The sequence below is a fragment of the Lepisma saccharinum genome, chromosome 5 (genome assembly GCF_977018435.1).
Source record: "Lepisma saccharinum chromosome 5, izLepSacc3.1, whole genome shotgun sequence".
Lineage (NCBI taxonomy): Eukaryota > Metazoa > Arthropoda > Insecta > Zygentoma > Lepismatidae > Lepisma > Lepisma saccharinum.
This window is the reverse complement of record NC_139233.1, coordinates 50,426,169-50,447,710: the sequence shown is the minus strand read 5'-3', so window position 1 is coordinate 50,447,710 and position 21,542 is coordinate 50,426,169. Positions and strand designations below refer to the sequence as shown.

The window sequence follows — 21,542 nt, the reverse complement described above, 5'->3', positions numbered from 1 at the left end:
ACTAACTAAGCCGCATTACTTTCATAACAAAATTAGCACCTGGGTCGATCGCACTGCCATCTACTTGTCATCGTCTCGGGGAACCAGTTACTTGGGTCGTTTTCCACACTACGTTATTCAAGGCGCTGTACCTATGCTTCAGCTTCATATCTCTTTCTCGCAGTCCCAGACAGGGAACATCGAGTGCGGAACTGTCCAGCCGATAGGCGTACCATACCGGAGTACAGTGCGCATGCACAGTTCTCAAGTAGCAATCAATACGAGCACATGATCGTCGGCTTGTAGGATAAATTAACACTGTACGTCAACTTGAAACTTCATTGTTAAAAAGCGGTAAGTTGCACGTAAAACGATTCGTAACTGTCATGTTAGAACCATGGGAAGCTTTTCTTAACATACATTAGAAACCATTTGTTGCATTATTTTAGACCCTCACGTTCCTAAATAGCTGTTTCTAAAGGCTCAGCGTTTTTGATCAAAATTATATTTATATCTTTATTAGTCTCAACTATAGCAGCCGGGTTCGACCTTCTGTTAGGGCACAGTAGCGGTTAATATAAGCAACTGCCAATTAACATGGGCTATATAGGATATTCCCCCGCCATTAGGTCTGAGTATCTCCGGCAATAGAAGTGATTTTTTTTTATCCTTGTCAAAGACAATTTTATCCGCCCGTAACGACAGGGGAGTACGGTTTTAGACAGAGGGACCCCGGAAATTCGAGACAAGGGGTCTAGTGCAATGTACTAATCTTCATATACTCAATTTATTAATTATTTTTTCTGATGGCTCTTTTGACAAATGAAGGGTTTATGACAAAGTCCACTTTTTGACAGGAATGCAATTTGAAGTTTGAAAACGCTAGGGAATGAAGCACAAAAACATTTTTCCATGCTGATTTATGTGAGACTATGAGTGTTTTTTCCTATAATTAGGCATGCGGGAATGTAGTACACCTCCCCTAGAATAGCATGGTATCAAAATCTCAATTTCACCAAAAGTGGACTTCGATTGTTTTTTCCCTGTACCCTTCAAATGTGTTGTGTCCTCACGATGCTACCACCGAAAATCAAAGCAGTAACTGGATGTTTTAAGCGCAATTATTTGCTCACACACTCCCAACACCATCAAAAATTTTGTCAACGCCCCCCTAACCATAAAATTTTCCTCAATCGTCTCATTTAGGGCTATTTTGACTCTAAATCTATCCCTACAACGCCATAAATACTAGTTTACATCCCCACAAGTGGAAAATTCATGATTAACCCCTAGCCTCGGGGCGAGAATAGAATTCAGCGTTTCTCCACCCTTTCTTCGCCTGGGGCAAATGTGACTGAATCTCCTTGTTCACCTCCTTTATAATGTCACCCATTGTTTTGAAGTAACTAGTTACTTGCAACGCAAGTACCAGTAACAATTACTTTTTGAGGAATTCTAACTGTATCTAGCCACTTTTAAAAGTAAATAGCTGTCGCTGTAACAGAGTTACTTCTTTGCAATAGTAGTGACGTTTTCAGCAGTTACTTTACGACACTTAAATTGTTACCTTAAACATTTGTAACGTGGGGGAAGAGCTAATGTGGCAACTCTGTTTCCAATTAAATGTCTTCTCTGGATACTAAGGTGAAATTATTTTCATGGAATCTCTTATGGCAAGGAAGCTAGCCTTCGTTGGATGCTAAATTTGGAACATCCACGCTTTATTGCAATTCTCCATTGGAAATTTCCAGCGTTACGTGTGTGACATTTTACACACAGAATTTAAGGTTCTATACATGAGATTGTATTAAAATATTCATAATGAACTGATTTCATAGAATTGTGAAGTACTCTGTAGTGTCTCATAACAAATGAAAAGAATCAGTATGATGGCATAGGCTGAATGCATGAAAAACATTAACAAAAGTGTGTTATGTGTGTGACGTTTTAAAAATGTAGCAAATTTTGACTTCATTTGTCTGTGAAGTATATAGGCTGCCACACATGTTAGTAACTTTTCACAAATATCTAAACCTTAATGCAATTAAAAACAATAGTAAGTTTCATATTAATTCATTTTGTTATTAACATGAAGTAAGACCACTTTTCGTGGAATGTCCCCATTACTAATTGCACGCGAAGACTTCAGACAAAACATTCTGATACGTTTTGGTTCAGTACCATTTCCTGGCACTTCACCAAAAGAAGAGCCAATTAACACACAATTTAATTCAATTATAGTTATTCAGCGCCTCAAAATCTATAAAGAACGAGATAATTTTTGTTTTTGCTTCATTGAAGAGCAGCTTTAATTTGATATAACCCCCCCCCCCTTTTTGGTCACATATTCGTAAAAGAAAGAACGTCAGAGAGAGGTAGTAAAAGATGGAAAAATAAGGACTGACTACTGAACAAGATTTACGTACCCCCCCCCCCCCCAACCCTTTAGAAAATCCTCGGCACGCCACTTGCTCTTGTATGAAAATGATCGGACAGTCCAAACGTATCCTAAATGAACAACTCCTTCACAAGCAAACGTACAAGTGGGGAGGAGGTGACCAGCCCCAAGTGTGTCTCGAGCAACGCCCTGTATAACGGTATAGGAGAGGAGAAAGCGAGTGGACGTAGCAAATCAGTCCGCGCTGCTGGAAACGGCTGGCAGTTCCATGCACTCCCTTTCCCTCTCACGCGTCCATTGGCCGATCCCTCTCAAGTCACTACTTGCGCAGAGGACTTTCTTTCGTTTGCATGCTGCACAGACTCCTGGAACACTGTATGTACGCTGCTTCATCCCATACGCATGCCCTGTGCGACGGCATCTAGTATCCTGCTATCTACGCCCAGAACCGAGCATTGAGTGGTCATGAGTACGCTCTTCAGATTGATCTATTACATGACGTAGTTGTGAGCTTATTGCCTTGTAATCAAGAGATCTCCTGGTTCGTTACCCGGTGGCAGGGTGCGAAATCCTGCGGGGGACAGGGGGATTTCCTCCCCACCAACAATCTTGCTTCAAAAATCCCCCTACCAAAAATTTTCGGGGAGGGAGAGTTTTTATTATAACAACAAAAGATAAGAAATTATTTTTTTACTTCAAATATACTTTACTCAGGATAATATCGAAAACATATGCAAAGTAGTGGGTTTGTGAGTGTTGCACACTCACACACACATTAACTTATTCACTCTCTCAAGATACCATTAACAGATCCACACCAATAACAATATATGCAGGTAAGATAACAATGTAAGACAAATATGACTATGAAATCTATGTGATTTATTGATGGAAAGCAAGAACTAAACAAAAACTTACAACTATTTTCTAATTTACTGACATCTTTAACCAGTTACTAAAGGAATTAGTTTGATACTTTAGAAATATATGATACATATAAAGGTACATATTTAATAATAATCATCATAATAATGTGTTTTTAAATATTTATTAATTTGCTTTTGTATTATTATAAATATGTATTATGTATATATTTGTGTGTGTATGTGAGTGTGTATATTAAAATCTTCCTCCCCCTCCCCCCACCAATTTTCAATGATTTCGCACCCTGCCCGGTGGAGGCACATATTGGTTCGGCTCCCACTTTAAACTCTAGGTCTAGTCCCGATTAGCCTTTCTGTACATACAAGTGCACTCGAAATCAAACTTCAAGAAACATGAAGACTATGGTTTCCCTTATTTAGCATTTTTCGAGGGGTTCAAATTTAAGATCTGGGGCAAGACAGTCGTCCACCAAAATCCTATGGTACGAACGTAGAATTCGAAAATAAAACCGTCGTCGAGTAGTCTACCTCGATCACTAGAGTTTTATGTCACGACTCAAGAGGGCATCGTTTCCATGATAACCAAAGACTCAATATGCTCACCAAGGCAGAATTTATTTGATTTTAAAACACAAACTAAACGTTACGATCAAACGTTCTAGCAAGGTCTTCTTCAGACTCTGTACCAAATACACGTGTTACAAAGAGTGGAAAGGACAAGAGCGAAGGAGGAGAAAAGAAGGAAAAGGAATGAAGAAAGAAAGGATAAGGAAAAATAGCGTGAGATAAAGAGTCCAACCACATTCCAGATGAGGAAATGTTTATCGAAATCGCCTATCAGGTGAAACAACAGTTGACAGGAGAAGGCCACCTGCTGGAACACCTGGAAAGAAATGTTCCAGATAAACAACTTTCTAATAATCTTGTGTCTGGAGGGGAGTGATTTTTGTGTATATGTATATCTTCTTGTTTTGTACCTTATTTAATTTGTATTTGGTACAGAGTCTGAAGAAGACCTTGCTAGAAGGTTGAAACGTAAAGTTTATTTTATGTTTTAAAATAAAATAAATTCTGCCTTGCTCAACATATTGAGTCTTCATAAACATTAATCGAGCTACAGATAGCGAGCCTTTTATTTTCTCCGAAAAAAATAATTTAATACGACATTTCTACTTATATCTTCTTCCTACGTCACTGTTACAGAGACTGGAAAGTACTTCTAAATTCAATGAAATTCTGTCTGATGCATGCTCTCAGGTATGAAAGACAACTGAATTGAAGCACTGCTTGTATGTAATAAAATATAATTACACTGACAGTGACATATATTGGCAAACCTTGAACTACGAAGATCAAAAATAAGATATTGGAATTTTGGGAGTGTGATTCCCCCCTGAATTCACCACTGCTCCCCCTCTCTTACTAAACTGAGGATTTAGTTTCAAGTAGATATTCCGTTCTCAGTTAAGAACCGTGAGAGATCCCTCATGTGTCCTTCTTGAACTGAAGATACAAAGGTATGCCGTCCTGAGTTAAGGATTAAACTCATTATTATCGTGTGAGACTGGCTATATATTCATGGAGGCGTAGAAGAGAATTGTCCACAGTGAGTGGTTGCAAGATCGAAACAAGGAGACGGGGTGAAGGAAACAGGGAAAATGAACCTTAAAAATTTTGCAGAGACGGTTAATTTCCAGACCAATAGCTCACAGCACGAACTCTCTGCAGTTGTTACATCAAGGATTATCCTCCGCATATGAAGATAAACATAGAGAAGAAAGGGTATACAAAGACAGAGAACTGAGACGATAAAATCAGTAAAGGTTATTATTTGAAAAAAAGACTGAGGGAGAGAAGGGGCGGGGTAAAACGAGCAGAGAAATACGATATAGGAAATATAAAGGAAAGGAGGAGAAAAAAGCAATTTATAAAACTCAAATAATATAATGTGTAGTTTTATACCTGCCCATCCTAATTTGTCCATGTATGTTATGTATAGTACATAACTCCTACCAACCCGTCAAAATTTTCTGGCTTCGCCTTCATTCAAAATAAATGGAAAATTCTCTCAGTGCATGTCAGTGAACAAGAAAATGATCAGTGTGCCAGCCTTCGTGGCGAAATTGTTAGCACAACGTGCTAAGACGTCAGGGGTCCTGGGTTCGAATCCAGGCCTGGCCATGTGTGTTCTTTGTGAGTGTCACTTCATCACTTTCATCGTAACACCACCCATCCTCATCTTCGCGATTAGCCAAATGTGGCAGAAAAGGGAAGTAAAATAAACCAAATCAATCTATCTATCAAAATGATCAGTGTTGGGAAGTGGGAATATTTAAACGCCAGTAGATATATATCAATGCATTTACAGATGAACAGTGTGCCCTTATACCCCTACAGAAAGTACATGTTATTGTATAACATTACAGCAGATGAACTATAATAAGTTACCCCAAAACTTTCCTTATTCTCCTGTTAAAAATTTAACAGTCTGCTGTTAAGTTACAAAAATGTGATACAACTGTATTTTATTTATATTTTAGATGCATGATGATAAATAATCGTTATAAACTGCAGTACATTTAAAAACTGAGCAATTAAAATAATATTAATTGCTAAAACTGATTTTATTTTAATACATATATTGAATATAATCATTATAATAGAGGTCATTAAAACCCTTAACTTCCCACGTGCGGTCTCACAGATCGCTAGCGTTTATTTTTATTCTGTTTTTTTATGCGTAGGAGTCGGGTAGTAGATTGAAGCTTTGTCTAGTTGTCCCTTCCCGAACCCTGCATTGGTTTACGTCGTTAGTCGCCACTTGAACGTGACCTTGAGCGATATTTATAGCTTTTTTCGTGCTTAGCGGTCTCCGAGACCGGACCTGTGCGTTATGGATTCATTATACCCGACCCTTCGTCTTCCGTGTGTGTTACAGACCCTGATATTGAGGGTGGGGTGAATGCGTTTGTTCTGTACAACTCCTACAAAGACAGTTCTCAAGTGAGCCGCTTTAATTTTTTGAAGATGCTTACAATGTCGTTGGTGACACCACAGATGGAAAAGCGAGTCAACAACACCAACTTGGCCTACGAACTTCGTGCATCCATTCGCCGTGTGTTGGGTGTAGCAGAACTAAGACCAAAAATGGTTAGAGAGCGATTGGATAAACGCAAAACATGCTCCACCTGTGACCCAAAAAAGAAGATGAAGACCCTTATGTTTTCCATTGTTGCAAGAAGCCCATCCGCCTTGAGTGCTCTACCAAAATTTGCAACATGTGCAGAGAAAACTTGTGAGAATTTTAAAAAATGGACCTAAAAGTACTAGTGTAATTTTTATTTTTAGTGGGTGTTTTATGCGTCTTTTTATATTTTTATTATTACATGTATAATAAACAATAAAAATATAACAAAAAGTAAAATTTAGAGTAAAGGGTATTTGATTTTTTACAGTAATAATGATATCAGGTAATATTAGGTTCATTTTTTGCAGTTTTATTTGTGTAGCCATTTGGGTAACAAACCGAATTAGTTCAGTTAAATAGCATTCAGTAGTTGTTAAGTAATTTTATGTTTATTTTAAAATAGAGGACTGTGAGACTGGACCTGGAACAGAGTGTGACAAAAACATGACCTGGGAAGTTAAGGGATATGATGATACCATAAAACAGTAGCGAAGCGTAGTCTTACGAAGGAGGCAAGCAATGTTTCAGTACAACAAAACATGTAGTACAACGACATGCCGAGGGGAAAGATTCAAGGTTTATAGCCTCATTTACCCAGTCGCTGGATTTGTCAAAATATCGTAATAAAGTGACTGTACTAAAAATAAACCATATGATCCGCAAACGTCACATTTACTTTTTAAAAAAAATCCAGGTAACGTTATTCATATGATATTAAACGTTTTGCATATGCGAACTTTCCGCATACGACTAAAGGGAGACGGAATTTCTTACTTACTTATTAGTACCTTTATTTGTTCATTATTATTTAATATGGTCAAACGGTGACCAAACCGATTTAGATAAAAAAAAAAAATGGGAATCATTTGTTTATTTTACGCTGCATGATGTAATTTAGTATTTTTGGGCACCCTAAAAACCGCATTGGAGTAACTTAAACACTAAATAAAAAGTTAAACACAAACAATAAAAAATTCATTTCAAAGCAAAGAAACACATGCATAGACGATGTACTCACCACAATAAATTTCAAACTCTTGGTGTTGGTCGACCCCAAATATCTCTCTCGAGCTAAACGAAGCAATTTTCAATTGCTCAATAATACACCCGCACTTCACATCAACCGTTCCTAAATACGCGTTCATTCCGATAAATTCACAGCACAAAACACGAAGCAACAAACACTCACACTATCCCACGCGCTTTCCACAACTGCAAATGCAAGCATCCACACAAGATCACTTTGAAAATCTCTGAAACAACAGAAAGTGATACCAACCTATTTCCTTAATTTTATCCGTCACAAAGGAGAGATATATCAGTTTGGAGATAAAAATTACGCGGAGGGATCATAATCATTTCAGCAGAACGAGTATGTACATTAATATTTAAGTAATAAAGTGTCATTCAATGGCGTGCCCGGAGCGAAGGGGGGGGGGGGGTGGATGGTAGACATAACCCCCTTTTGGCCCAGTATATCTAAGAAAAAACGTCAAAGGAAGGAAAAGATGACAAAATGGGGACCGTAAAAAGACCCTGGGAACACCACTTGCGTCATAATAATAGAACTTAAAACATATTCGGGCCTCCCCGATGGCGCAGTGGTAGTGTCGTCGCCTTGTAATCAAGGGGTTCCGGGTCCGATACCCGGTGGAGGCACAAGTGTTTCAGATCCCATTTTAAACTGTAGGTCCAGTCCCAATTAGCCTTACTGTGCATAAAGTGGACTTAAAACAACAAATCAATCAATCAATCATTAAAACATATTCTTGTGCTCATAATATGCAGAATGTATACGATTTACTTCTATGCCATGTACAAATATCAGTAGATAGTTCTTTCTCAGATAGCTTTATTTTCACCCCAAGTTTTATTCAAAAGCAGTCAATTTATTGATTGTAAAATTTGTGAAAGAGCTCACTTGAATTACTGCTTAAATAATTTGGCAGTTGCAAACACTGGTAGCGGTCAACACTTCTGGCGTAACTTGAGCTGGACCGACCAGGAAGCAGGGTGCAGGGCCAAGGTCCGTCCAATCTTCCCTCCCTCCCTGAGAAAACTCTTCACGGGGGCGCAGAAATTCCACTGCCCCAACTCCCAATGTCAACTTTTTTTACGCGTTTTACATTTCGCGAAATCTAAAATAATTTGTAATATAATATGATATATATGGAATTTAGAACAGTGATAATAACTTCTTTTAGTTATTTTATGACTAACAATTATTATTATATTTGCGATCTTGTTTACGTGTTCATGAAGACAAATATTCGTTACTAGTTTTTGCTGGCAACGTACCCATAGATGAATCCTTCTGCTTTCGGTTGAACTCGGCTATTTTCGGGAATCACGCAAGCTCGGAAAGCACAGCTTTTTGTAGAAGCTTTGTGGACGGGTTCCACCAGAAATTCACGCTTCGCTATGTGACTCCTTCGGAGGCCTTATTTTCCCGCAGAACGGCTGCAAGCATTGAGGCTGGTGCTTGCTACAGAGCTGCTGGGGGAGTTTGCGGCCGCATTTTTTCGCGAAATCGAGTGCGATGGAAACTAAATACGGTTAGAACATTAAGTACATTAAATGATATTCGAATTATGCAAGCAGTGCTTGCATTGCTTGTACTATATCTTCGCCTCTGCCATAAAAATAGATCACTTGCTCATAGATTGAATCATTTCCAGAATAACTATATTTTCAACGATGTGGGAATAGTTGCTGCAATATCTATACTTATGTCTTGCTTCTGTTTAACTATTTTACAGACTTGAAAGATCTTCTAGAGATACAGTAAAATCGCGTTACATTTCAGCTGTACAATTTCATTGGTGGATGAATTCAAACATTGCTTCCTTATAATAACATTTAATTGAATGTATTGTGACATCTGGTATCAACACTAGAACTACGATTGGTGTGCAGTGGCGGCGATTAGGGGGGGGGGGCGATGGGAGCAGTTGCCCCCCAATTTTCGCCACTGTTGCCCCGCACTATGCTAAATCTTAGGTAGTGTCTGCTGCCACGTTCTTTTTCTGCTGGAACCTCAAAAAAGATGAGCGTGGAAGTAGACTCGGTTTTTGTTTTATCGTGATTTCATCATACTATGTATGCAATTACGTCTGTAACACATACTGTGAAGTTGTAACGATTACTTTTACAAAAATGTTTTAAGATTAGGTCCCTCAGCATTCGTCTAATAATAAACCTAAATGCTCTCGTAGTTAGGTTAGGTTCTGTTAGCATTAAAATAATATCGCTAAATGCTTTCTAAAGAAAAAAGTTCTAAATTACCTGTACATTTATTCCCACGAATCATAAACTTGCATTTCTCTCGTCTTAATCTGTTCTTAAGATTTGTAACATCCTCTTAGCAGACGAATTACGTGGCAGGAGCAAATTTGACGCTTATTCTTACTGCTGACACGTGCGTGGCAGCAGACTCGGCCTAAATCTTATCTACAATGGGAAATATACTGTCCTTGCCCCCCTAGTTTTGGCACCTTGCCCCCCCCCCCCCCCCGTTTTAGGACCCACTCGAAGCCACTGGGTGTAAGCGGTGATCCTTTCCGAAGACATCCAAATGTCAGCCACCCTGGACTGTATTTTGCAAACTAGCGAGGCTCTGGCGTCTGGAGTCACAGCCAGTATAATCCTCTGTGGGGCTCGTGTTGTTTTTCCCTATATGTTTGTGATTGTCATTTTATCCATATCACCTTTTCACCATCCATCCTCATCTTCGCGATTAGCGAAAAGCAGGGGCGTGCCCAGAATTTTCGAAAAAAGGGGGGGTTACGTATACTTTTTTTTAGTAGTCAGCCCTCATTTTGCCATTTTTTCCTGTCCTTGACGTTCAATTTTTTTAGGAACGTTGGGTCAAAGGGAGGTTATGACCCCCACCAATTTCACCACTCCTTGGGCACGCCAATGGCCAAAAGTAGCAGAGAAGCAAAGTAAAATGAACTAAATCAATCGAAACTATAACTACGAAAACCAGAAATAGGATACTGGAATTTTGAGAGTGTGACAGATCGTGCCATCTTGTGTTAACATTTTCACTTCTATGTTCGGTCAGTTGGTATGCCACCTATCGGCAGTAGAATGAACTTCTTCCATGCCGAATTTTTTGACAAGAAGGTCCATATTGAGCACAGATTGAGTCTATGGACTTTCTCAAACTGATAATGAGAGAATGTGGGAAGTAGTGGTGTAGAGTAGTTTTGGGTGTCCCTCTCCCCGCTACAAGTAAAATATTCGGAACCCTTTGTTGAAAAGAGAGAGAGAGAGAGAGAGAGAGAGACCTATGACGTGAATATGCATTGAAGACCCCAGATATTCACCCCCAACAGCCAAAACGAATAATAAATCAGCTTTTATCTCCGATATCTTGCCATACCATTTTTTGTTATCAGCTTACATCAGGGAAGTAGCTTCTGGAAACTAGATCAGGATGATACGAATATCTGATAAATAACTGGAAGATGATCATCATATTACCGATTTCCGGAAATTGGAAAACGTGATCTTTTACTTCAACACAAGAGAGCAGCCAGGATTCTTCCATTTTTTTATGTAGCCTGAACATATATTTCTTAGTATTTTATGCTTTTTAAAGTATATAATAACCAAAATACTCATAACTAGGGAGCGGATCTTTAGGTGCTAAAAAACTGGAAAAAATGCTCTAAAAATAACGGAAATTTGTGGCTAAAAGTTAAATACATTGTCATTCAAAATTATCTCAAACAAATAAATAGATACTCACCAGTGACAGTATAGGGAAGTTACTTCTTTCATTCTGTTTATTACAGTGAACAACAAAGCGCACTTCCAAATTATCCATTGAAAAATGCACGCCGATTATCTCTGAACAATGACTTGTATTGTGAAAACGACCTTTCCACATCGCACGTAGTCAGACGCATGCTTGAAGTACGAGATGTCATGCACACTTACACACACTGTGTGAATGGTTTCTTTGTGGTATGCAAATATGTATGTGTTACCAGTAGGCCATTAAATCTTATAATATTTAAACGTAATTTAGAAACATTATATTTATATTACCACAACAAAGCCTAAACTAATTCACAAGAAAAGCTAGACGTCAGATAAGCTGGCGTCAACTTTGAAATTTAACCAAAATTTCTATTGCCAAGTTCAAACTTAACGTCCTTCTAACCTAGGGTTGCCAGACGTCCCGTATATACAGGATTGTCCCCTTTTTTAAAGAAATGTCCCCGTGTCCCGGAAAATGCTTTCGGGACGCCCATTTGTCCCGTATTTAGCTAAAGAAAAAACTAATTTAAATTTCAAAATCATTTTATACAACAAGAAATTAATAACAATTTATAACTAACCTAATTGGATACCAATTACCATTTACCACTCAAACCTCATATAACATTGGCGTAGCACTACTCATTGTCGATTGTCGATATGTCGAATAAGAAGCGACTCACGACTGGTAAAGGCAGTTCTTGTTCCAATACAGCTATCACTTGTTTCATTTCTTGGTCAATGGAATCAGAGTGGAGTGGATAATATTCAGGGCTTAGATGATGTAAAAAGTTGTCTTTTATTTCGTCATGCCAAAAAGAAAGTGTTCTTATAGTAGTGATTATTCTAAACAAAGGTCCTCTTAAAGAACGCCAAGTATTCACTCAAATATTACTATATTTTGTCAAAATGTTAAAAATTCGGAATTAACAATGCTTTAAACTGCAATTGATTTTGTAATGTTTAAAAATGTTATAAAAATAAATTTCACTATATCCATGTCTATATGTCCCGTTTTTCTATTTTAGAAATCTCGCAACCCTAATCTAACCTGCCTACAAGTTTCTTGTAAACACTTTAATACAAGTAAAAGATCAGCACTATGCCATGAAAACTATGTGGAAAACAGCCTGCTAGAATGCGATGAACTTTATTGTATCGGCTCTGTGAGCTTGGACAGTTTCAGAATGGTGTCCTTCTTTAACCCACAACGCTGCATACTTTTCGGCAGGAAAATCTTTGATGACCGAACCATTAATGGACACAAATGCGTATGCAGTTTAAATTTCATTTTCTTTGAGGGGGATAAAAACATCCCTGGCAGGGATAAAAAAAATTGCCGGGGATAATTTTTATGTATGGGGGGGATCTTCGGCATCCCCGACATCCACTGCACACCATCAATTTCACCTACATGTTCACTCTTCAGAATCTGAGCAACTCTACACAGTTTTTGGTATTTTGTTTAAGAACTTGCATGCGTGTCCCGGATAAAGTTCAATTTCTTCAACTGCACTAACGTAATTTCTCTGTTTCGCAAAGCAGTGTGGAAGTGTCCAGTTTTTTCTATCACGCCACACAAAAAGCTTAGATTTCCAGACCGGAATCCTAAATCGTCTTGTAAACATCCATCCTTCTAAACATCCATCCTTCAATAAATCTTGAAGTATCGCAATGGACTACGTGTCAGTTTTGTCAAACCCATTCATGGCACAGGCAAAAGCTTCAAAATTATTTGCGTTCCCCAATCTAGTGTGGCCACGTGTAAAGGAGAGAGCATATACGCATATAAGAAAAAAAAACTATAAAATAATCCCAAATCAATCAGTTGCTCCTCACTGTCTCTACTGTCCCTCAGTACAGGGGGTGGCGTAGTGATAACGTACTCGCTCTGTGCCCGAGTTCTATACCCGATGGAGTCAAATTACACAGTGGTTCCTCTCTATAAACTGCATGTCCAGTCCCGATTAGCCTATCCGTGCATAAAGTGGACTTAAAGTAATAATTTAATCGATCAACCTGTCTCTCTGTGTCCAACTGTATTTCCCCACTGCTCATATTTATCACTAAATTCAGAAATTTGTTTTATTTTTAATTGTCCAATATTTATCCAAGAGGCATGCATTAGTTTCTAAACATTGTTTACTTGCGGAATTCATCGGAGAATTGAATCTTGGAAAATAGACATGGCATTTCGTAGGTTTGCGGTAGCAGCTTCAACAGTGAAGGACAAAATGAGGAATGGAAAGAAGTACAAGATGGAAGCCGAGTGGCGTTCGAGAAATATTACTCCCTCGTGTGATCCTGTTTTTAGTGCAGCCCTACCGGTTAACGAATTTGGAGCTGCAGAATTGGCCCGTGTCGTTCATTTTTACTTATTTTTAAAATTTATTTCACCAGCGATTTCCTCTTGAGCTAAATTATTAACCAGGTTATATTAGACGAAAAAAATAACAATAACATTAAGTCATGCTTATGCCGATTATGCTAGTTGGGACTCGAGCTACAATCTTACGAGGATTACAAACCTCCTCACAAAACCAATTGTAGAGATATTAATGCAGACGCTCTAGAATTGACGAATAAAGTATGTGTGTAAAAGTCTCAAAATGTGAAGCTCAGTCGAACCTCCCCCCCCCCTATCTCCCTCTGCACTTACTTCATTTCAAATACCGACTACGAGTTTTGCATTCCAGTACCAGGGTGAAACTCTAGGACATTTTTTTCCCCTTTGGAATGGTCACGTCTTCATCCCTTCCTTCATCAAGTGAAAGTCCTCAGGTCAACAACCTAATGAGGAATGGGCCTTCCGTCTGTTTTAGAATCAAGGATTTCCTCAATGGTATGTGTGCGTGGCTATTTTTGAAGGGGTGTAAATCAATGTTCGAAATACAAACCTCTTTTATACTGAAAATTAAAAAAAAAAACTCTCTTCTACAGACTTTCCATCCAATATAATGACCTCCCAACAAGTAGTGATAATTTTTTCTCGGGGTAGGTGCCTCTCGGTCTTCCATTAGAACAAATGCTGCTAGATAACATTAAATAGTGCCATCTTGACTTATTCTTGTTCATTTTTATTTTTGTTTTATTATTATTTTCATTGCTGGCGATTTCAGAGTAAAAATGGCCATTTGTACTTTATCTGGAATTTTCTCAATAAACAAATAAATATAAATTAGCGGTTGCAAAAGGTGACTAGAATTTTTAGTTTTGAGCCTATGGAAAAATTTGAAGTCGTCACTTCTTTGACAAGGAAACTGAAAAGGGGTGATTGTCCCATTTACTCCTTGTTTAATTGACGATTTACTATTAGTTTTAGACGGCACAAGAGAAGGTAATCGCCTAATTTTAGAAGTCGAATGGGGATAATCACCCTTTTAGACACATGTGAGGGGCCACTCGTCCCTGGTTCCCTCCCCTTCCTTAATCAACCTTTGACGACAACCTTTTGCTCTTTTCAGTAAGCCAAGTAGACTAATAAAAAAATCCGTAAAATTAATTGTATCTAGAAGTAATTCTTTCACATAACCCGATGATACAGAAATGTAATGTCTTAATTCTGTTGTTTTCTTTCCAGTCTGAACAATCAACGGGTTCAACAACTACTGAAGTGCCTAATTGCATCAGCAACAATGCATAATGACACAGAGAGAGGTGTGTAACGCAATGTTGCGTATAAACTTTCGTCTTTGATGTGCTTATCATATTGTATGTGAGATATTGTTATATATGTATCAAAGACATCCTATAAGTGTATTAAATCTGCTGAAAATGCTGAAGAGCATTCCATTGTCACGGGTGGGACACAGACTGCAATTTTTGATATTACATTAACTATTCTACTGATAGTTACGCAAAATTTTTCTTACAGTTTGTGTGCAATGAAATATGTAACAACACTGATGATTAAACATAACTACCCTTAAAATACTTTCCCAGATTTTAGCTATATGTGAATAATTTTGTGTCACAGGTGGCACTGCCTCTTTACTTAATAAGAAATTAAGTTTAATTTCTGGGAATTTTCAAATGATGAAAAATAAATTATTTAAAACAAAGAGAGAAGAGAAGGTAATTGACCTTTGAATATTCTAGTGGAGTTGAAGGGGAAATGTAACAGTTAAATCAGAAATTAATTGTTTTTTGGGGTCATAGGTCGGGGTCCCGGGTTCAATACCCGGTGGAGGCACATAGTGGTTCGGATCCCACTTTAAACTGTAGGTCCAGTCCCGATTAGCCTTACTGTGCATAAAATGGACTTAAAACACCCACTCAATGAATCAACCAATCACAGGTGGGACAATATACAAAACAAGCGTAAATCAAAAAGTTAAAATAAACGAACAATATGTAAAATTTCTTCTAATTTAATTATGTATAATACTTGATTCTTTATCCAAATGACAATTTTAGATTGTTGACTCACAAGATTGAATTAAGTTACAGTATTTCATTTAATTCTAAAAATTGAGATTCAGGCGCACTTTGACATGGAATGCTCCTGAAGAATCATAACAAGCAGTATTGTTATATCATAATACACTAGTATTGATAATAATTCGAACACTAGAAAAATTATAACAAATAAACTAGGCTATATTTATGTCTATTTGGAAATTTGACTTTTTGGAATTTTGTAATTATAAATTTAATTTCCTATGCTATGAAACCCAGCATTTTTAAATGTAAATTATTAGTGTTTTGCATTTTGTGATTTCTGTTATTTGATACTTTGAAAATGTTGCCACTTTGAATCCTCTTTAGTAATTTGGATTATTACTTATTTCGACATTTGATTTGCTATTTTTGTCGTAGTGTAGGATTCTCTAGAAGTGTTAGTTTGACATGAAATGTATATGTGTGATCGTTATTTGGAATGTTTATATATGAATCAATTTATGAATATGTTCTATATTATGAAATTTTGTATGTGATTGAGTGTAAGAAAAGGCATGAACCTTAATCTCCGCCACAAATAAATAAGGGACAAATAAATAAATAAACAAATACTAACATCCATGTCATAACCAGGATTCCGACCCGGGGCCCTGGTGTCGTAGCACGTTGTGATAACCACTCGCAACTTGTAAGACTCGAAATCCCGTCGAAAGCCTAATGTTTAAGTAGAAAATGGGGGCAGGAATTCTTTCCAGGAGACAATATACTTCTAAATATCACAAAAAGCTTATTTGGGTCTAAGTAGCATTAGTATTAACTAGCAATTCTTGTTAGGTAGGGAAGTGACGTTCGATTGAGGACCCCCTTCCCCCTTCCCCCCATTGTATGTAAGGCCAAAGGATTCTGTTCAGTGTGTCCTGTGTGAATCGATTTCAAACTGTAAATCCAGATCCGATTACCTAACAATTGTCACATTTTTCGAGTATTAAGCTACTGGTTGTTATGTGAGGAACAACTAGTTTCATTGAAAGAAACACTTTTGAACAATTTTGTAAAAAATTAAATAATAATAAATTGTGTTTTAAGAAAAATCAAGTGTCGAAAATGAAACTAGATTTTAAAATATACAGAGACAGAAATATCGAAATAACAGAAATCAAATACTTGATAGAGATTATAACATGGTTTGAGGGGACGAATTACATGATTCGGAGTCCGGGGTAGACGCATTATGTGATTTGAGGGGGCACATGACATGATTTGGGGGAACGACACATGAGAAGATTTCGGGGGGGGGGGGGATTGCGCCATTGGCCTTGGGGGGATGGACACCCCTGTACGAAGCCAAAGGTCCCAGGTTCGAACCCTGGTCCGTCATGTATGTAGTATTGGGTTAATTCCATCCAGGACCGGACAGAGAACAAGAAAAGGACGGTGGAATTGCAACAGTAGGCTGCCTCGAGTAAATACACAACATTCATGACACTGAGCAGGATGTGACAACAATGGTCAGAACTTGATTTTTCACCTCAGAACTTTCATTATAAATTCGTTGATAATATTTTCATTAAATTTTTCTTATGTCTCTTAGAACTTAACTATTCTGTAAAGAAAATTCAAAATACTGAACAACGTCGTATTTTTACCTGACTTTTGGAGCTAGAAAATGTTGCTCTCTTGACCTGCCATCTGTGAATGAAGAATACAAGCTTGGTATTTTCAGAGCAGTTTACCGAAAAGGATATTATGGAGAGAAAAATGTCTACAACTTTTGTTAGTTGGTGATGATAGCTGGAATTAAGTTGTCCGTAAGGCAAGGGTGTATTTGTGAAAAAGCACTCTCGTATGCACGTGTGGACTGCAGAGCGATTAGCTGTACTGTAGCGGTAAGAGGGGCGGATGGGATGGAGGGAGGCTTCGTCGGTCTCGTCACATGCCTCTTCGTGAGTAACTGTGCACTGTGGCACAGAAATAGGTGGTTCCGTGTAAAGTAGGGTACTTTTTCCCCTGCAGTAATTTTTACATCTCAATGGAAGCGGCTTCCCATCTCCTATTCTGCTGTACTGTTCTTGAGACACGGCGTGCAGGCGGGATGCTCGCACAGCATGGAGTGATGGTTAACCTTCACAAGCGAAAGCGTATTGCTCAAGTCTTGTGTATAGTGAGGGCATCTTTTGCTTAAAGGACGCACCCGGGATTTTGCCGGTATCTCATCACTATCATCATTCATCCTCATCGTCGCGATTAACCCAAACGGTAGAAAAGGCGACATGAACTAACAAAAATAGAAAATAGAGTCGCGTAAAAGATCAAAAGTTTGAGAGAGAGAGAGAGCAAGGGTAGGGGTACCCGTGAATTACTGTAGTTGCCAGCACATAAGACGCACTTTTTCCCTATGAAAAGTGGTCTGAAAAACGGGGCACGTCTTGTCTTACAGTACGATAGTCACGTAGAGTTCATACGCAGTGGAGGCGATTAGGTTCCAAAACCGGGGGGGGGGGGGGGCAAGGTGCTAAAACTGGGGGTGGGGCAAATACAGTATATTTTCCATTGTAGATAAGGTTTAGCATAGTGTGGGGACAAAAGTGGCACAAGGTGGGGGGCAACTCCCCCTGGACCCCCCTAATCGCCGCCACTGTTCATACGCATGTATGAGGACTCAGATTCTGATTTAGAAGAGGTTTCAAGTGAATCTTCACTTAGCTCTGGAGATGAACGTCTGGGTTTTGACGAATGTACTCTTTCCTAGTTACATTACGTAAAGAAAGTAGACCTATATATATAACTTTACGTGTATATTTGAAATACTGTAAATGAATTATAATATTTAGTGTTGAAGATTTTTCATAAAGAAATGTGTATGACAAAGGTCTTATACGTCGGCAAATACGGTAATTTATACGTTGAAAATGCGTATGTTGTGTGATGTACAGGGTAATTCAAGAAAATGTTATGGGAAATAGAAAAGGTACTACTCAACGTCTACGTTTACTTCTTTAATGAATAATATTGAACAAATTTACACGAACATGTTCTCACATGCTGTCCACGTGTTTACCATCATTGTCCACACATGTAATTTTCCATTTCTTTCCTCCTTTAAGCAAATTTTCTATTTCCCATACATTGTTTACATTTTTCTTAATCACCCTGTATTTTCTACCAATTGTTTATTTTCTCTTTCCGCACCCAGTTTCTGTCGACGAGCTGCACGAGTCCGTGGAAGAACTGCGCAACCGCCTGGAGACCATGAAGCTGCTGATGAAATCCAGCAAGGACGGAGGCGTTCCGGGAGTCGACCCTGCTCGAACCAAGCACTCAGACTCCATCATCGACGGGAGCTTCCTCAGCGTGGTTTTCGGCGTCGTCCTCACCATGATCGTCAGCGTCAGCTTCTACGCCTTCCAGAACCTCTACTTCGCCATACTCAAGAAGTTCCCCACCCACACGGAGCTGTGATCCTTCACCGCGTATTTAGTGATGACCGCAACGACATGTGGGTCTCTACTGTAAATTTTTGGAAGTACCTCAGTGATTTTTCGAAACATCACCAATATGCCCTCAACACCCACTAAAATATTTCCCAAAGCCGAATTTATGGTTATTTTAGCTCTAAACTTACCCTTACAATCTCCTAAATAACGAACCTATACCCCCAGATGGAGAATTCAAGATAAACCCCTGCAGTACGCCACTAAATACCCCAGTGATATATTCAAACGCCCACTAACACCATCAAAATGTCCTCAACACCCCATAAATGTTTTCACAAAGGCCGAATTTATGGTTGTTTTGGCTCTAAATTTACCCCTATATCCCCTCAATAACGGACTCATACCCCCAGATGGATACTTCTGGATAAACCCCTACAGTACGCCCCTAAATATTTGAAGTATCCAAGTGATTTATCAATTACCCCTACACCCCCAAAATTTCCTCAACACCCCCTATTTTTTTTCCAAAGGCCGAATTTATTAATATTGGCTTTAAAATTACTCTTACACCCCCATAAATAACTAACTTACACCCCCAAATGGAGAATTCTGGATAAACCCCTGCAGTATGCCCCTAAACCCTTTGATCCGAATTGTATCCCTTGTACTCCCTCAAAATATTTGACAATCCCAAGAAGCTGCTGTTCAATCAATCTCGTTTTTAGTAACTAAACGCGAAGTTTCTTTTCTATATATTAGGTATCTCCCTATTATACTGCATTGTGACCTTGATCTGTGCTCTTGGTAAACTTTACAAGGAAGACATCACAATTTAAAAAGAGTAGAATGAGGTGTAGAACTTTATCTGTTGTGGAATTGTTTGTTTTAAAGAACATCTACAAAACTATCTTGAAAAGAGGCATAAAATTTAAGAAACGTTTTAAAAATGAAAGTCATTTTGTGAATATTACTTTTTAATTTTCAGTATAACGTAATGCAAATTTTGCTTTAAAAATTTAAAACTGGGTAGCCTGTTCTATAACGGAATGCATATACGAGGTTTAACTTTATACTCCCCCCATATTGTTATAAAAAACGTCTTCACGCCACTGCTGACAGAGGGTTGATTTGAAATATGATAATCTTGGTTTGTACTGTCCACGTGTTTGTGTGAACACGTTTTCGAGGGCCCGTAGAGTCGCGTGACCTTAATGAACAAAACGTTACCAACAAAAGTTGTTGTCTTGATGTATACTGTACGTGGTATTAGCGTTTGTCGGTGGTTTAGACGACCCCTGTATATATGAAAGGAAGAGAGTAATTGGTACACGATTAAGCCTCCTTTTTTAAAATGAAATTCTCATAATCTTGATGATTCGCTAGCAAAACACTATGCACATTTTTAAAAATTCCTTGGTATAACTTCGAAAAAAAAACAACCTAGAGAGCACATCGTGTATCAGTTGTTTTTTTCATTTTTTTTTAACTTTCAATTAACTCAGAGCATTTTTCTGACCATTGTGTATTTATAAAATTTTAAGGTTTCTTGAAATTTCCTCTTTAAAAATCACTATCTTGAAAATGTGGCTATATATTCCCTTAATATGTGATCTTTTCAAGTAAGTTAACTTTGTACATTCCCAAATTAAGAAAGTTCAAGTAGCACTCTCCTTGAGGTGTAATTCTTCAATTAGCGTATGGAAATTAGTTAATGCTTGTTATTATTCACTTACTGATAAAACATTTTTTTCCCATTGAAACGCTGATTGGATACTACAAATTGGTGCCAAAATCAACGACAAAGACTTAATTTACAAACATAAAGTCGTGTGTGCCAAACATGAAAATAGATGAGATAAAATTATGAGTAAAGAAATAAAGTTATCTTGAAAAAACTGTTAACTTGTGATTTTATTATGTACTAAATTAGTCATTTCAAACCCAACTTGGTCTTATATATTCTACGCTTGGGTGCCCACAACGAATCTAGGACAATTGCGATGAAGCCAAAATCACGGACAATTGCGACGATCAGGACCTAACCTAACCTAACCTAACCGAAGGCGCCACAGAGCTAATAATGCTGTAGAAGGTTGGAACAACAAAATAATTAGGTGGCTTGGAAGACCGCATCCAAAAATTCATGATGTTCTGGCCTGCCTCAAGAGCCAAGCAGAAGACACCAACATCAAATACATGCGGATGGAACTTAATCTAGAAGGTCAGGAAATGAAGAAGTGTGACATTAAAATCGACGAGGGAGTTGGCAAGTTATTGCACATATTAGGAAACGGGTTACTTGAAAAGGTGTCTGTTGGCTCTGGCCCATGCTCAAAAACTTGATTGAACCAAATTCCCAGCCAAGTTTGACGAAGCACTTTCGTGCTGACAAGAAATAAAAGAGAGAAAAGTAATAACAATAATACGAGGAAATAGTTATGACTGACGATGTGTGGAATAACACTGATTTTAAACACGCCAAAGTGGTT

The 21,542-nt window shown here is 38.1% G+C and overlaps 1 protein-coding gene across 1 annotated transcript; it reads left to right on the top strand.

The window, feature by feature from the left end:
- The first annotated feature begins 260 nt into the window (after nucleotides 1-260).
- Nucleotides 261-20,895, top strand: LOC145988361 (uncharacterized). Its single transcript, XM_083123237.1, has 3 exons — nucleotides 261-333; nucleotides 14,799-14,875; nucleotides 18,813-20,895. Exons 2-3 carry the CDS (start codon nucleotides 14,854-14,856, stop codon nucleotides 19,076-19,078), a joined length of 288 nt encoding a protein of 95 aa, XP_082979363.1. The 5' UTR covers nucleotides 261-333; nucleotides 14,799-14,853; the 3' UTR covers nucleotides 19,079-20,895.
- Nucleotides 20,896-21,542: the final 647 nt, after the last annotated feature.

Bases quoted from the DNA above. Each gene is read 5' to 3' on its own strand.
- LOC145988361 (XM_083123237.1), top strand. From the start codon at position 14,854: ATGCATAATGACACAGAGAGAG. The intron at 14,876-18,812 runs GTGTGTAACGCA...TTCCGCACCCAG, and splicing joins GCATAATGACACAGAGAGAG to TTTCTGTCGACGAGCTGCAC.